The following is a 19,035-nucleotide window of genomic DNA, read 5'->3' as shown; positions in this document are numbered from 1 at the left end:
AAAATGTTTAAAAACTAACAACTCCTTTTTCAATATGTTTAAAAATTTTGGACAAATTTCATTGTTATCTACATACTACAAAGATGACACAGTAAAATTTTCAAAAGGAAATATTTACAGCGACCAAAGATACAGCGAGGTAAATTTGAAAAATCATCAAAATTGATTTTCGGCATTTTTGTATAAAATTTGATTTTTGAACATGTTCCACCAAATCTAGATAAAAATAAACTTCAGATTCGGATTCAGCGGCCTCGAAAACATAAAAATAGACCAAAATTGGTCATTCACATTAAATTTGATTTTCGTGGTCGGCATAACGATTGCTGCCGCTCGACTAATATATAGATAGAAAGGTATTTTTTTTATTGTATTCCTATTAGGTCTGGATCCCGCGTATGAAAAAAAAGTTGATTAATAGCAAGCTGAAAATTTGTTAATAGCTTAAGGGTGTCTAGTCGGATAAACTTTGATATGTGGGAACACTGGAACAGGGGCAGTTTTAATTGTGGAACAGGTTAAAAATTTGGAACGGTCAGACCACGAAAACGGCACATTTATTTTGTCCGACAGAACAGACTTATACTCTCCGAACAGAGATTAAACTCTCATGCAAAAGTCAGACTGCTATTTATCACCTGTCATAATTCCTGTCATTTGACATATTCTACATGTTCCACTCATTAAAACGCCCATTTGGTGATAAATAGCAGTCTGATTTTTGCATGAGAGTTTAATCTCTGTTCGGAGAGTTTAAGTCTGTTCTGTCGGACAAAATACATGTGCCGTTTTCGTGGTCTGACCGTTCCAAATTTTTAACCTGTTCCACAATTAAAACTTCCCCTGTTCCAGTGTTCCCATATATCAAAGTTTGTCCGACTAGACACCCTTAAGCTATTAACAAATTTTCAGCTTGCTATTAATCAACTTTTTTTTCATACGCGGGATCCAGACCATTCGAGAAGCTGGTCAAGATTGTAGCGCTGTAAAACCTAGATAATAAATAAAATTAAACAACTTTATAGTGAAAATTGTTCATTGAAAAATTCTCTACAACGGAAAAAAAGTTATAACCTCAAAGGAAACTTCCTACAAAATTTTCTCATATTTTTGTTTATAACTTTTTTGTGGGTCACTTGACGATAAAAAGTAATAGATATAAAATTGTAGAAAATTTAATTTGATACATTTTATGTGTAATTAAATTTTCTGTAGGATTGCCAGTTTAGGAGATACAGCGCGAAAGCCCTTTGCACCCCTTTTTCCAATATGGCGGCCGGGGGACAAGCCGGTAACATTTCAATGGACTAGCACATATTAAAATCTAATTTTGTATCATACCTTTTTTCTGTCTACTTCCAAGTTGTTCGTCAATTGTATTTTTGTGACTAGTATCTGAATGTTATAAGAAATACTGCATTAAATTTAATAATTAATACAAATAAATAACCAAATTAATACATTCATTTTGTTTTTAGTTGAATCCTTCCAGTGTAGAATTCGTCCAGATGTCCAAAAGAACTTAACTAACTATGTAAAAGACTGCAAACCAATTGTTATTTGCGAAATTCACAACCCCTACAACAACGAGAACAGTTTATTAGAAAGATCTCAATGTGGAAACAGTAGCTTTTGGTTGTACATCTTCGTTAGATCTATCGCTGACTTATTCCTAGCGGCGACTGTAGTTCTGATTACCACTGCTGTTGTAATTGCTACAAGAGAGACATCTACAGGTATGTATACACAGTTAAAGTAAATAGCTATTTGTATAACAAGGGAGGAAAGTGTTACTTTTCCTCCCGAGAATGAAGTTTACTGCCCGACGCGTAGCGGAGGGCAGTAATCATTCAAGGGAGGAAAAGGCACTTTACTCCCATGTTATACATATGGTTTTTCCACCTTCCTCAAATAACAAGTCATTTTTTCATTTTTACTTAATTTATTGATGTAACTAACCAACAAAATTTATTAGAACTAAAACTAACAAGTAGGTACAGTATAACTGTCAACTGTCAAATATAAGTCAAATTATTAATGTAAACATTGTTAAATCAAAATAACAATTTTCTGTTTTTTACCATTCTGCAAAATACAGGATGTTTTATAAATAAACGTTAAAACTGTATAGATACTCCGTAATAGAAAATAGATATTGTACAGGGCGTCAATAAGTTATATTTCATGAATGAAATACCATGACGTCACTTTTACTTTTCCTCCCTAGGGAGGAAAAATATTTTCCTCCCTAGGGAGGAAAAGTACAACTTTGCTCCCTACAATTAGGTCCGGAAAAGTATACTTTCGGTAGAGGTAGGTGGAAAAAATTATTGCAGATCAGTAATTCAAAATATGATATAAAAAGTTTTTCTTTGTCATTTTAAAGCTATACTGTTCTGCACAAAGTACTTCTGCGAACCTCAAATTTGCTATACGTATCTAAAATAAATATATCTAGAATTATTGTTCAATAGCGATTTTTATTGAAAAAATAGTTTCATACAGGTTTTTTAAAATCATGATAATGTCATTTTCAACATTATTGTTACAAAATTGTTTATATTGTTTTACTCCTTCTGTCCGGCCATGTACGGCCTCCCGAAACATGTTCTCCGAATTTAGGTTAAATAGCAGGAGTGGCAGAACACAACCCTGTCCTATTGGTATTTCTTCTGTAACTCCTTCGTCTACTCTGGCTGCAGCTGTTTGATTGTAAAAGTACAGATTGTATTAGTATGTATTAGTATATATATTATGTTGTAATCGTATGTACAGGTTTATTAAAAGGCGCATGTCATGGTGGTCTATGCTGAATGATTTTAGAGATGGGACGTGGAGCACTTTTGCAATAAGATTCTCATGCATAAAATAGCTTCACGTGTGCCCATCACACTACTGAATTTGAATTGTTCTTTTCCAATGTTCTGTTTCCACATAGCGTAGATTCTATTCAATGGTACCTTCAAAATGATTTTTAAAGTGTGACTCATCAAACTAACCAAACAGAAGTCATTACATCTACTAGATCTGTTGTTTTTTGGTAAAGCAATGAATATCGATTTCTCCTAGTTGCATGGCGGTTCTCCGCTGTGATACACCTGATTGAAGAGTGCTGTTAGAACAGATATACTTTCGTCATCCAATAGTTTTATTAGTTTAACCATGATGTCATAGGATCTGGGAGTTTTCTTGCCTTCCTCTAACTATAGTATGGCTTTTAGAACTTCTGAGTTTAGAATACTTAGACCAACTTCTGCCTTATAACCAGTTACTATTATCTCTGATGCGTCACAATTATTATCATCAAATAAATGTGGATGGATCGTTGATCGTTGCTACCCATTACATCGTACCTCGTTTGTTAATAATGCATCTCCGTTGTCGTGACACAGCGTCAATACATTTTTCCTCGTGTATAGACTAGTGTTCTTTTAGTTTTTTATGTAAGTTAAGATCATTATGAATATTTTGATTTTGATGGTGCTAAATTTCTGTGCAGGATAACGAAGCCATATTTTTTTGTCTGTTTTATCATTTTGCGAATTAAACGATGTGTATTTTTTATTAGATTCATCATCATAATCATCAATGGCGTTACAACTTTTCGTGAATCTTTGCTTCGTTTCTCATTACCTTCCATGTTTGTCGCTCCTTTACCACTATTTCCGATTGTCTCACTCCCAGATTCTCTTTGTCTACATTTTTTCACCATTTTCTAGGTGAGGCCTTCTTCCATCTGATCTTTCCCAAAACTCATTGTTTATAAGGCGCAAGGTATCATCATACGTTAGATAAATTTAAATAATTAAATTATTTTTTAGGCAGAGGAGATGTTGGCAAGCAATTCGCAGCGGGAGCCTTGGGATTCGCTATTTTTGCTCCTATTATAGGCGGATGTGCAAATGGTGGATATTTGGAATCTATCATTTGCTTTACGGTTTTAGCTGCGCTTGCTGTTTTGCTGCTTCTAGCTGATAAGTAAGTATTTTTTATTTAGATAGAATGCCTTTGGTATTTTGCATATAGAGTTGCTATAAAGCAGTTGCAAACAGACAGTTGGTATAAACACGTCACAAACAAAGAGGTTCTGAGAAAGATGAATAAAGAAATGGAAATCTTAAATACAATCAAAACAAAAAAACTGAAATATCTCAGACCTGGATAGTGATACAACTTGGTGACACAATTGATTATGCATGGAAACATTCAAGGAAAAAGAAGTATACGGAAATGCAGAAAATGGTGGCTGCGCAACCTGAGAGAATGATACTGATGAACATCAAATAAACTTTTCAGAGCAGCCGTCTCTAAATTCCGAATAGTTATGATGATGACCTCCGTCGAAATTGCGAGAGGAAAATTTTAATTAAAAATTTAAATTGTAATCTTTTTTGTACCCCAAGTCCGCAATCGTTCGCATGTGATAAGCGATTCTCTGATGAGACAATGAAGCCGGCTTTACCCAGTAACAAGGCATTTATTCAACAAACGCATTACGTAGATTATCCTGCTATTATGTAATTCCCTGAAATAAAATAAAGAGTTAAATTTAGTGGCTAAAATAGCTAAAACCTCAAACTACCTCATTTTGATTGCACAGATATAGTTATAATTTTTTCGATGGCTTTATATTAGTATATGATGACATGACAAATAGATTATAACTATATTATAAGATTAATATTACATTTTCAGTTCCATTCCACTTAGTCCTCCAGAATGGTGGTGGCACACAAGATGCGGCCTATTAGCGCTTCCAATGTCTTCTGTGAGAAAATATGGTTGGGAAGTTGCTTCGCTTGGTCTGGTGTTATTCCTTCTGGGTGTATTTTGGAGTGCTATCGATTCATTTTTGCCCTGGTAAGTAAATTTTTATCTTTATTTATAATCTTTCGAATTTGACTATTTGCATATAAATATGATCTAATTATCTGTATATATGTTATAGTCAAAGCCCGAATCTCAGGCACTCCTAGGTTTGGCTAGGCAATCCTCCGGTCTGACTGACGGTCTTAGTCAAAGCCCGAAATAAATTACAGTTTCGGCCTTTGACTAGTCAAACCTAGGAGAGACCAAGTTGGCCAGGCAAAGGTCGAAATTTAATTTTATGAAATCGGGGTTTGACTAGTCAAAGCTCGATCAGGTATTAAAATGTCGTAATTTGTTAGATTGGGTTTAATAAAACGTTATTTTTTAATTTTAATGTTTATTATTTCTATATTGTCGCAATTAAAATAAAAAATGGTATTTATTCTCACATGTTTGAGGCATTCAGAGTTGCACAATACGTTAGACCTTTTACACTTACATAATTTTTAAGAGCATTTCTTATTGTAGTAGTATTTTATAAAGCCTTGTCCTGCAAATTTAGAACTTTTTGTACCTACTAATTTCTTTTTGAGACAGCTTAACGTCTGGAACATCTTCGAAATTAAGAAAATTCTCTTCGCATTCTCTTATTTGATTTCTTGAAAAAAGTGTGTTTATTGTTCCTAATTTCGCACCAACTCTATATAAAACGTCAATTGTTTTATCTTATATGATATCCAAAATATTTCGAGTAACTCCTTTGACCCTATCAAAGCTGGGGAGAGGTATTGTTATAAAGTTTTTCCGATCGAAATTGAAGGAAATTTTTTTTCACTTAATTATTTCATAGCATTATCCTGCGCATGAAGACCTTCAATCGCCTTTCCTTTATTTATACAGTGGAACCTCGATTATCCGTCTCTCCATTAACCGTCACCTCTGTTAACCGTCAGGGTACATACAGAAGTTGTATTGAATAAGCAAAAATTTTAATGTAAAAAATAAAAAAAGTTAATTTAATTTGTGATGAGGACACAAACGGCTATCCATTGCTGACAGATAAAGAAATCATTGAAATGGCAACAAAGGCGGACCAGACAGATTCAGAAGCTGACACAGACTTGGAATTTGACTGTAGCTGTGTTGATGGACCTATTTTAACTGACAAACATTTGCGTAAATAATCTAGAGAAGCAATAATTCATCGAGGGGTATTCTCAACAAGAAAAAGCCAATAAAGGAAATTGCATGATCTTATGCCGATTAAGAAATTCAGCCGTCGCAAAATGTGAAGCAACAGTAAAACAAAATAAAATTTCAGAATATTTTAAATTGATTCGATTGTACGAACACAAATCCCTCTTATATTGTCAAACAAACCATACAAATGAAATTTGAGAGTCGTACTATGGGTTTTTAATTTTTCTTAATGTTCTGTTAACCGTCTTTTCGATTATCCGTCATACCCTTGGTCCGGTACCCTGACGGATAATCGAGGTTCTACTGTATTAATCTTTTCTGTCTGTGCACAACGCATGTATGTATCTTTTCTGTCAAAACCTTCATAGTATGGACCAAGTGTGCTGTCAACGCACACAACATGTACCAATTAATTACAAATTATGCATGTTTGTGCGTCAGACCGCTCTTTTTGGCAAATACAACAAACCACTTCTGAAGAAATAATCTGAATTGTTTGACAATTTTCTTCCTCTCCTAGTGACGACGGTTTAGGGGCTTCCTTAGTATTATGGTGATCCTTAGTTTTTTCTCCGATTGCAATATCTTCTTTCACAGTTGACGATGATATTCTCATTCCATCTGTTTGTGCTAAAATAAAATTCATATATTTAGTCAAACCAAATTACGTTTTTCAAGAAATCAAATAAGAGAATGCAAAGAGAATTTTCTTAATTTCGAAGATATTCCAGATGTTAAACTCTCTCTATAAAGAGAAATTTAATTTGTACAAAAGCTTCTAAATTTGGAGGACAAGGCTTTATAAAATGCTACTGCAATAAGAAATGCTCTTCAAAATTATGTAAGTGTAAAAGGTCTAACGTATTGTGCAACTCTAAATGCTATAATGCCTCAACATGTGAGAATAAACACTATTTTTTTTTATTTTAATTACTACAATAAAAAAATAATAAACATTACAATTAAAAAATGAAGTTTTATTAAACCTAATCTAACAAATTACGACATTTTAATAGCTGATCGGGGTTTGACTAGTCAAACCCCGATTTCATAAAATTAAATTTCGACCCTTGCCTGATCAACTTAGTCTCTCCTAGGTTTGACTAGTCAAAGGCCGAAACTGCAATTTATTTCGGGCTTTGACTAAGACCATCAGTCAGACCTGAGGATTGCCTAGTCAAACCTAGGAGTGCCTGAAATTCGGGCTTTGACTATAACATATACATATAGGCAAGGCAACGAAGCAGTCAACCTAGGAATTTTGTGCAGTAAGATAATCGTCATGCAACTTTTTGTATTCGATTCGGGAGAGTGTCAGGAAATTTTATGAACTAAGTTGATCTCCGGGTGATGAAAATTTCATTTTGGTCATAAGAAAAATGCACTTTTAATATGCATGTCAAAGAGATGGAAAATGAAAAATTTAGAACTCGGGAATTATTGACGGAAATGAATTCAATTTTTATAGTCGGGAGTTTTGTGGGTCCCTGAACGCGAATTTCATGTCGGCGATAATGTACAAGGTACCTGGTACCCAGGGTGAAATTCGTCATCTGGAGCTTTATGTTATAATCATTCAAAATCAGTCAATATCCATTACTCGGCGGTTTTTGGGGGTCGCTGAGCAAGAATTTCATGACGGCGATGGTCTCCGAGGTACCTGGTTCCCAGGGTGGAACTCGTCGCCTGGAGTTTTATCCATCGCCCGAGTAATGGTTATTGTCTGATTTTGAATGATTATAACATAAAACTCCCGGTGACGAGTTCCACTCTAGGGACCAGATACGTCGGAGACCATCACCGCCATGAAATTCGTGTTTAGCGACCCCCAAAATCCTCGAGCAATGGTTATTGACTGATTTTGAATTATAACATAGAACTCCAGGCGACCAGTTCCACCCTGAGTACCAGGTACCCTGGAGACCATCGCCGTTTCCATGAAATATGTGCTCAGCGACCCCCAAAACCCCCGAGTTATGGTTATTGACTGATTTTGAATGATTATAATAAAACTCCAGGTGGCGAACTCCACTCTGGGCACCAGGTACATCGGATACGATCGTCGTCATGAAATTCGTGCCCAGCGACCCCCCAAAACACCCCGAGTAATGGTTATTGATTGATTTTGAATGATTATAATAAAACTCCAGGTGACGAACTCCACTCTGGGCACCAGGTACATCGGATATGATCGCCGTCATGAAATTCGTGCTCAGCGATCCCCAAAACACCCCGAGTAATGGTTATTGATTGATTTTGAATGATTATAACAGGGGTGGCCAAGCTCCTTGATAACCAGAGCCACTTTTCATAAGTTAAAATTTTTCTCGGGCCGCAATTAAAAACGTATTCAAAAAGTATGTAAAGAAGGTATGTACAATGTTTTTTAACAGAACTTTTATTTATTGAAAACAAAAATAAAATTACGAAATATTAAAACTTACCTAATTACATTTTTGTTTTCCTTATTCTTCTTCGCGTTGTCCTTATGCCCAATAAGAGAGTCGAACTTTGCTATCACCTATCACCTATCCATCTTTTACCCATTTCTTCCACGCCTTCCTGCCTTCTTCCCATTTCCTTCACCTGTTGTGCTGGTTTCCGTCTCTTGGTTCTAATTGGCTGGATTTGTTCCATACACCCCTTTCTACGTCTGCTCCTTCTTCTTTTCCCCTGTCTCTTGGCATCTGTCACCTTCTTTACTAGTCTCTTCTCGTTCATTCCAGTTATATGTCCAAAACAATTCAGGTTTTTTTTAAATTTTTTCTCTCTGTTGGTCCCTGTCTTAGCACGTTTCTAATGTTTTCGTTCCTTTCCCTGTTCAACATTTGTTTTCCTTTTTCTGGTAATTCTTTAAAATTTGGTGAATAATTTGTGGTAGCACTTCTCAGTAATTCTTTCAGATGCTGGTTAGTTAATATACTGATGTGTTAGGATTTCACGAATTTTAAAATGGAATTAAATGGCCCATACAAGTACGTTGTTTCTAATATGGAAATAATTCGACAAGCATCCTTTTTTAATTTAGAGTATGTACTTCGATTTTGGTACAAATTTCCAAAATTAGGTAATCGGCGTCGACTTACAGTTTTATTTTCGAGCTTGATCTTCTTGCGTCTCTATTAATTTTAATTCACCAGATGTTGTTTGGGTCATAATATATTGGTAATACCAAGTAATACATACAAAAATTCACCTTATGGATTATGTATATTTCAAATGAATTCAGAAAAAAATGAAGAGACGATTTAAAATATTTTAAGTCTTGAAATAAATTTTGGACTTCGGTCAATATTCTTTCTGGCTTTTTTATTTACTCGTTAAGTTTTTCTAGTTTAATATTGTAACAAATTTTTTTAAGTCGAGTAAAATGACTAAATATGTATACAAATCGGTCTGGAGTGGGTTGGTTACTGACTTTTATGTCGCGCCACTCTTAATATTCTTTCGCGCAGTTTTCGATTTGTTATATCACTCTTAGCTTGGATGGAAATGGAATTTGTTACAAAGTTGCATTTGGTCTTTCATATTTGTTGTCAGTAATTTAAAAGACATTCTGAAACACATATGGGACGACAATAATTGTTTTAAATAATAACACAAAATTAAAAAAGATCTCGGGTACATTTATCGGGGGCCACAAGCAATTCTTCAAAGAGCCGCATGTGGCTCGTGAGCCGCAGTTTGGCCACCCCTGGATTATAACATAGAACTTCAGGCGATGAGTTCCACCCTAGGCACCAGGTACCTCGGAGACCATTGCCATCATGAAATTCGTGTTCAGCGATTCCCAAAACCTCTGAGTATAAAAATTGAACTCATTTCCGCCAATATTTCCCGAGTTCTAAATATTTCATTTTCGGTCTCTTCGAGATGCACTTTGAAAATAAATTTTTCTTATGCACCAAATGCAATTTTCATCTCCCGGAGATCAATTTAGTTCACAATCGAATGCAAAAAGTTGCATGATGATTCATCTTACTGCACAAAATCCCTAGGTTTTGGGCTTTTTAGTGCTTCGTTAAGAAACACAGAGAGCTGGAAATTCCTTAAAACGTTGAGAACAGATACCAAAAGGGATATAATAACACCGATTACTCTGGAAAAGTGGGATGGCTATTTCAAGCAGTTACTAGTAGAAAATAGAGAAGATTTTATTAAAAACGAAGATCACGAAAGTTTCAATGTAATTGTCAGTGGCTCACCGATTCGGTTAAGACTGGAAGAAGTACGAAATGCATGCAAATCCCTAAAAAATAGAAAAGCGTCAGGGCCTGGCGACATAGCACCAGAACTGCTCAAATACGGTAGCAACACCCTGTATGAATACCTAAGAGATCTATTTAATAGATGTATGAATGGCGAAGTCATACCAAAAGAATGGCAATTGTCTGTAATTTCTACAATACACAAGAAAGGCAGTAAAAATATATGCGATAATTACCGGGGAATATCTGTCACAAGCACCATCAGCAGAGTTTACGGAAAAATTATCAAAAATAAAATAGAAGAAGAATACAAGGACTTAGAGGCCGAAGAGCAAGCCGGTTTCCGCGCTGGCAGATCCACCACTGACCACCTATATTGTGTAACACAGTTAATAGACAAACAAATAGCCTACAATCAAGAACTGCATTTAGTGTACATAGACTTAAAAAAAGCATACGATACTGTACCACAAAGTAAACTTTGGGAAGCCCTCGAAAAAGCTAACATCAGTCTGAACTTCATTAAAGCTGTAAAAAATCTATACCAACATAATATAGCAAAAGTTAAGCTAGGCAAGGAAATCTCGTCAGGATTTGAAGTGAATAAGGGTCTTAAACAGGGCTGCTGTCTATCGCCGACACTATTTAAAATATATTTAGAGCAAGTTTTGAAATCCTGGAAAAGGAAATGTAAGAATATGGGTATACCGCTAAATGATGATAACATGCTATACACTCTATGTTTTGCGGATGATCAGATTCTTATGGCCCAGGATTATCACGATATTGAATATATGACCCGAAAAATCATAGAAGAGTACCGGAACTGGGGTTTAGAAGTGAATACCAAGAAAACGGAATATATGTGCGTTGGAGGTATACAGCAGGATCTAGCGTTGGAAAATGAAATAACTATTAATCACTGTCAGGAATATAAATACTTGGGTCTTACAATTACACAAGATGGAACGTTGGACAAGAATATCCAAGAAAGGTGCACACAAGGAAGGAAAGCTATCGCATTATTGAACAAAATCCTATGGGACCAAAGTATCTCCAAAGAAAATAAACGTAACATCTATAACAGCATTGTTAAGAGCATTATAACATACAGCAGCGAAGTTTGGCCACTTAAAGAAAAATCCGAAAATATGCTCAGAACAACTGAAATGGACTTCTGGAGAAGATCTGCTGGTATATCAAGAATACAAAAAATCAGAAATACAAGAATATTGGAGATAATGGATGTAAAGCATACAATAATGGACGATATAAAAACAAAGCAACTAAGATGGTTTGGCCACGTACAACGTATGGAAGAAGACAGATTACCCAAGCAAGTGCTACGATGTGCACCAAAAGGACGGCGGAAGAGAGGAAGACCTAGGAAAAGCTGGATAGAAGGAATCCATAGGGAAATCGGAGAAAGAGGCTTGAACGAAGACATGTGCTACGATCGAGAGCAATGGCGATTGGGAATCGGAAGACGTCGTAGAACGTTATAAACCGATTATATATATATATATATATATATATATATATATATATATATATATATATATATATATATATATATATATAGTGCTTCGTTGATTCGCCTAATAGTTCATTAGTAAATTATTATATTTTTTAGGCATATAGTCAATGAAGAGAATGGGGAACCGTTAGTTATAGGAATGACGGTCACCGTGGGAGCTATTCCAGCCGTGATATTCTTGATATTTGCTGAAATATTTGTAGATTACTGCGGCCATAATAACATTCTTATCTTCTGTTTTGTTAATTATATCTGCCATCATTTAGGTAAGTACCTTTTTATTATTACTATACTTTGTTTCACGTTGAGAACGGAACATTGCGCTTATGGAAATCAGTGTTGCTAAACCTCTCGGGCACGGGTGGCTACTCGACTCCCCATATACGATTCATTCTAATCAGTACGGCGCGGCATGGCATCGGTGCGCTTCTATCGTCCATAAGAAATACATTGGCCTATCTAAGCAACGTTCCGTTCTTAACGTGAAACGCTATATAGCATAAAGAATGGATTATAAAAGAAACGCTCATCCACAATATTGTTTGGTATACTTTCAAAAGAATGGAGCTACAGTTGGTAATTATCTTTACAGGAATTGCTACATAAATTAAGTCTGAAGTAAACAGATACGCCAAAATGATGATAACGATAACATAGTATTTTCCCTGCGTTAACGTCGATAGACTCAATTCGACTTCAATTAAACAAGAAGCACGTTATACAAGAAACCTGGAACTGAACAAGAGAGTTGACAGGTGTTACATTTTCTCGACTCTGCTCTACGGAATGGAAACGTGCACCATTAACGTGTCGACTACTAAGAAAATGAAGGCATTAGAATTATGGATATATAGCAGATTACTGAAGAAGATATCATGGACATCATATGTAACAAACAACAAAGTCATGAGAGGAATTAACAAAGGAATGGAAATAACTGAAACCATCACAGTACCTAAGCTGCTGTGTCTGAGACTGAAAGCAGCAAATATTTTTTCAAAATGGAAGAAGGCTCAGGATGTGGGATATACTCCAGATCACTGAACCTTAGTATAAAATTAGGTATGGGCAAAAATGCCAGCGTAGTTCAAGCTGAACTGGCCGCAAAATATAACGGAACGGTATAGCCGGTAAAACCATAATAATCTGCACAGACAGCAGACAAGCGCTACTAACCCTGAATAGACCACGTGTCATATCAGGGCTAGTAATGGAGTGTCATGAGTCACTAGCCCAAGTTTCGGACAGTAACATCATCCTGAGGTGGGTTAAAGGACATAACGGAAATAAGGGCAACCACATTGCTGACCAGCTAGCTAGGAAGGCCTAAGAATCTTAGGACCTGGTGACCTTTTTGGCTAGTCAACTGCAACAATCGCGGAAATTACCAAATGTCACTCCCACACGTAAACCGTGACAAGATGGGAAGAAGGGCCAGGATGTAGACTTGCCAAGGTAACACTAAAGAACCTTGGGAAGTGAGCACTTAAGAATGACCAGGAAAAACCTACGCTTGACAGTTGGTTTTTTAACTGGCCATTGTCAACTAAGCAAACACCTCTACATACTGGAGCTAGTAGACACACCTCTGTGTAGGAAGTACACCTGCCGACATAGGGAAGATGTCCCCTAGCGATTTGTCCACCTTCCTGGAAATGGCAGGTTGAACAATAAACTATAAGGACGACAACCCCCTGGGAGGATGCACAATGGGCCAATTGTGGCCTACACCACATTCGCATAGCAAATTCCCAACATAAACAAACGCACGTGTTAACGATTCGTCCACTCATTCGTCAAGAAGCTATTAAATATAATTTATCGCCCTAAACGAGGCGGTTTCTCATTTTACAGGTCCTAACTTGTCAGTCTGCGTCTGCAAATTCAAATAGTATTTTTTAGCGTGTTGGTTTTTAAGATAATATTATTTTGTGTTATGTTATGTACTTTACAGTAGTTATTGTTGAGTTATTAATTAAGACTGGTCGTGTTTTATAGTTAGTTATAAGTTTTATAGTGTGTAGTCTGTGTAGTGAACGTTTAGTATCCATAAACAAAGTATTTATTCATCAAAAGTAAAAATAGCTTGTGGTAATCACTTTTATAAAGACAAGAGAAACTTATATTTTAATTTATTGATGTTTCAAAAAGTTTCATTTCCTCAGTTATCATCTCAGTTAATGAATATTTTATTTTACCACATTTTTCTTAAGGACATAGGCGCAAAATTTCGCCTGTCAAAATGTTCAATGTGTTTTAAATGTATTCATTTTTTTCGAGTCCTGTGAAAACTAATAAATATTTTTGAAAAATTTAAAGGCAGAATGAAAGATTATATTATTGTTGAGAGCCGAAAGTCCCTGAAAACTTCTATAATGTTTATTTTAATAAGTTACAGGGGTGAAAATAAAGGAGAAAATTTAGGGTGATTTTTAATTGCAAATATTTCACTAAAAAGAAACTTTTTATTTATTCTAAGGGACTCTTGACCCTCGGTAATAAGGTAATATTTTATTCTGGGTTTAAATTTTTCAAAAATACTTATTAGTTTTCTCAGGAATCGAAAAAAATTAATACAATTTAAAGCACATTAAAAATTTTGACAGCCGATATTTTGCGCCTTTCCCCTTAAAAAGAACATAAAATTTTGTTTGCAATTAAATTTCAAGCAATTCTTACGGTATTAGTTTCAAAAGTAAATATTTTTAAAAATCATATGATACACCTCAGTACGGCCCTGTTTAGCTTCCACGTGCGTTTGTTTACAGTTGGGAATTTGTAAAGTGAATGGACTGTAAGTGCTGTGGGACTTGACTTGCCCTCCCTATTCTACAGATACAGATACTACATATATGCTTCAATTGAGTATACATGTGAAGATTTAAGGCAAGAGAAGCATAGAAAGGAGAAAAATTTCTTGTTTGCGCAACTTGAGAGAATTGTATGGATGCACATTATTCAAATTATTCAGAGTAGCGACATCTAAGATCAGAATAGTCATCTAATTTGCCAATCTACATCGCGGAGGTTGTACGTAAAGAAGACGAATATAGTGCAAAGGAAAGAGAATACTATAAAGTTTACTAACAAAAGAAATATAGTTTCAAAAGATAATAAATTAATATAATTAGTAAAACATTTTCAAAATATTGTGAGGTGTACTTTTATTTAGCTAATATTTGTTTGCAGGTCTCATGTTCTTCGATAACGCCTGGTATATCCTCATTTGTGAATGGTTGGAAGTGTTCACATTACATATTATGTACATAACTACCGTACTCTACTTAAGACATCTGGTTCCAAGGAAATTCACTGCTTGCGGACAAGCACTGCCAATCATTGCTCACTTTTGTTTAGGTATGAATTTAAATTTATGTAATTTATATTAACTCAACCGAAGAACTTCGTACCGTTTTAGAATTAATAAATGTTGTGTTAAGTCATTAGCTGATTTATTTTAACTTTATTATATAAGATCAAATTAATTAAATTCAATAAAAGTTCAAAAAGAGATTAATTCACGTGGTAGCAGAGTAACCATTTGCTGCATGGCTCGTGTCGATTATTTTCAATGAAGGACCTTAGTATATACTATATTTTTGGTTGTGTTGTCAGGCGCGAGAATGAACAAAATGGATAGTGTACTTATTACTAGGATATGCGAAGAACAAGAATAAGAAAATCCATCTTAAACTTTAAATTATAATTATTTTTATATTAAATTATAATAATATTATGATTATCAGCTAAACTGCCTAACGTAATTTTAAGTTAGGTGAGTGACGTTCATCTTGTTGAACCTAAGGTTCATAACTGAATTATGTCAAAAAAGTTTTTTTATACTATCTTGTTTGTTACAGGTCGTTGTATTGGAGTTGTATTGGGAGGACTGGCCTTTTCTGACTTCAACTCAGAATATGTGTTCCAGAACGTTCACAAATACTTCTGCGTTGCCGCTGTAGTAGTGGCGATAATTTATTTCTGTTTGTACCATTTCTACCTGAAAGCCTACTGCATTCCCCCCGTACATTTGCCCCCGGCCCCTGCCCCAGCTCTTATACAAAGTAAGTACACGGAAGTAAAATTTTTATTAAAATATATACTGCTAAAAAGATCGGACAAATCATAAAACGCAAAACGCTAGGTACCTAGGTACTTATATAGATTTAAAAAAAAGCTGACGATCTTGGTACCACTGTAATAGGAAAAACTCTCACACAAATAGAGTCGACAATGGCTTTAAACATGATGTCAACTTACTATAAACAAAACTCATTAATACCAAACCCTACTTAAATCCAAGTATTTCATCTCAACAACCATTTGGCGCATTCTGATGAGCTGATGATGAACTGATGACACTATTCTGCTAGCAACAGACAGGGATGATTTGCAGGCACTCCTTTATTCAGTGACGGGCCATACCAACAAATGCGTCTAAAAAAAAGAAAACCCATTGGATTGTCATCAGCAAAAACACAATATAGCTAATAACTTGGCCGATATTAGAATAAACGAAGACATGGTGCAGATAGAACAAACAAAAAAGTATCTAGGCTGTTGGATGAATAAAAAATGGGACTTATCACAGGAAATCAAATGCAGAATAGAGCAAACGAGAACATAATTTAGGAAAATGCAAAAAGTACTAACCAACAGAGATCTAAAAATTACGCTAAGAATACGTTTATTACGCTATGTGTTCAGCATTTTGTTCTATGGAATGCAAGCATGGACTCTCACGACAACAATGTGCAAGAAGATTGAGGCTTTTGAAATGTGGGCTTACTGCAGAATATTGAGGATATCGTGAATCAACATAGTAACAGATCAAACGGTAATGCAGCGGCTAAACAAAAAAGAGAAGTACTGAATACCAATAAAAGGAGAAAACTAGAGTACTTTGCCCACGTGATGAGAAATCCGAAATATGAAATGCTACATACGTATAATTATCCAAGGAAAGATAGAGTCCCCGGACGCAGACAAACATCCTGGCTTAGGAACCTTTAGGTCCTTTCCTCTTTCTTTAGAGTCTTTCTCCGGAAACTTGTAGGGAGCAAACCTGTGGATGCAAAACCCACAGGTCTTAAAGTTAACAGCTGAGGCCTTATGTTTCTCAGCAGGGGAATATGCTTGTCCCGTCTGGTGTAGATCTAGACACGCCCAACAAGTCATCAGTGCATTAAACTAGACATGAAGAATAACTACCGGCTGTATGAAATCTACCCCTCTATCCATACTGTACCGGGAAGCTGAATTTGCATCACTAGAAGACCATAGATGCGTCTCGCAATATGTGGAGAAGTTTAGGCAAACTTTCGATGAAAGGCACCAATTATACGGGATTGACGAACTGCAAGGAACCAGCCGGCTTAAATCAAGTAAAAGATTTATGAGAAACGTCAGCGTCAAACATCCCGAACTGTTCCCCCTACACCCACAACCACCTAATAGAATGAACCTGACCTGCAGAACCTGTAAAACAGAACCTCATTAAATGGGGTATAAAGCCGGACAACGAAGCACTTTGTAAATGTGGGAAAGTACAGAATGTGGAGCAACTGAGAGTATGCAGACTTTGCCCATCACAGTACACCCTCGACGATTTCTATCTCGTAAATATAAAAGGTGTAGACGTCACCCGATACTGGACAGAAAAACTGTAGTCGGATCCAGACTAGAAAAAGTAAAGTAAGCAGGGAAAGCGGTTAACCAAGGCAATTTGAAAATAAACTTTTAGATTCTGTTTATTCTCGTTCGAAGATTCATAGATGCAATTCAAATGTTAACTCTCTTTCAAATATTTGAAAGACCTGATATTAAAACCTTCTACAGAATGGAATTTAAAATGTGTGAATTCAAACTTTACTTATACAGTGCGGAATAATAAAAATGCCACAATGTTATTGAATTTTGTTACAATATTTGCAACCGTTTTGCTTTGAAATCTACTAATCCTGTTTAAATTTTTTTCAGGTATGAATGGCAACGGAGCTTACACACCCCTCAGAGTTTACCACAACAGCAAATCAAAGAAAGGCCACTTTAGATATTAATTAATTCTAAACATGTACTAACCAAAATCAGCTTTACATATTTTTGTAAGAATATTTTTGAATCTCAATTCTAAGCTTTTTGTACCTCGTACAAACTTATTTTTACGGCAACTGTTGTCATAATCTAAGTGACAGATAGTAATTGACTTATGTAATTCTTACGAGAGTTGGTAAATGTTCAATATATTTTGAGGGTAGCTTTAAGTATCTTGTTATTTATTTTAGAAGGAAACATATATTTTTGTGCCACTATGTAATCTACGAATTCTGATTTATATAGTTTGTCTAGTTTATTTCTGTTTACATCTAAAAGAACTGGCAAAAATGTTAAAATATGTTATAACAAAAATCTCAAATTTCTAACTGTATTCTTTTCATAACGATACAAATATTTATGGTATCTATAACATCCTGTAAAAAGGGTTAATTATATGGTAGCTTAGTAGTATGTATTTTGTAATTTATAGATAATTTGGTTTAATTTTGGAATATATAAATTTGCTATATATTAATACTCATTTTGAGTTACCTATTATCAAATGTGAATTTTATCTACAAAAAATTCTGCTAAATTTAGTAGTTTGTAATGAATCACTGAACATTTACCAATCCTTTTATTATGTGATACTGCCATTACCTTGTAAAAAGAATAAAATTATTTTAAATATTGTATCAAATGAGAGTTTATCAAAAGCTTTTTTACTTTAAACCTAACATTTTTTAATTATAGTCAGCTTTCTATTTCTGTTGTAAATTGTTTTATATAAAGTTTTGTATTTATTTGTTTTTTTACAATAAATCTATGACAAATTTTACACTACAGACTTTTGTTTCATTTTTACATAAGACCATACCAGTGTTCTTTTAAATCTCACTGATTTGTAAGGGCATCCACGATTTTCTTGTTCTTTTTCCTACACCTCCCTTCCACGTTTCCTAACATTATGCTCAATATATTTTAACTTTTGGTTCATAATTTACGTACTTTGGTCTATTTCACAATTCTTAATTTGCATATGTTTGTCTTCTTGGTTATCTGTTACCAAAAAGTTTTCGAAATTGCTATACCTTTTCGACATTCTTTCTCAATTTTAACGTCTTTTTAGAACCTGATCAGCTAACGGATATCTTTCCTAAATGCTTTATAGGCATTCTTAGAAGCCTAGATCAGTTGGATTAAATATAGCTGTAGGTTATACACAATAGCTATTTGTATAACAAG

At 35.0% G+C, this 19,035-nt stretch overlaps 1 protein-coding gene across 3 annotated transcripts in view; it reads left to right on the top strand.

Moving 5' to 3' along the window:
* LOC114342800 (uncharacterized) overlaps positions 1 to 18,635 on the top strand; it is a 245,290-nt gene extending 226,655 nt beyond the window's left edge. For all 3 annotated transcript variants that reach the window (XM_050652435.1, XM_050652436.1, XM_050652437.1), the window contains 7 exons: positions 1,479 to 1,736; positions 3,822 to 3,978; positions 4,696 to 4,860; positions 11,851 to 12,020; positions 14,944 to 15,111; positions 15,615 to 15,818; positions 17,734 to 18,635. In XM_050652435.1, the coding sequence (XP_050508392.1) occupies positions 1,479 to 1,736; positions 3,822 to 3,978; positions 4,696 to 4,860; positions 11,851 to 12,020; positions 14,944 to 15,111; positions 15,615 to 15,818; positions 17,734 to 17,813 (1,202 nt within the window). In that variant the 3' untranslated portion in view covers positions 17,814 to 18,635. The remainder of the gene's footprint in view (positions 1 to 1,478; positions 1,737 to 3,821; positions 3,979 to 4,695; positions 4,861 to 11,850; positions 12,021 to 14,943; positions 15,112 to 15,614; positions 15,819 to 17,733) is intronic.
* Positions 18,636 to 19,035: the final 400 nt, after the last annotated feature.

This window comes from Diabrotica virgifera, chromosome 5 (genome assembly GCF_917563875.1).
Source record: "Diabrotica virgifera virgifera chromosome 5, PGI_DIABVI_V3a".
Lineage (NCBI taxonomy): Eukaryota > Metazoa > Arthropoda > Insecta > Coleoptera > Chrysomelidae > Diabrotica > Diabrotica virgifera.
Note: the sequence above shows the minus strand (reverse complement) of the source record. Positions and strands in the feature narration are given on the sequence as shown.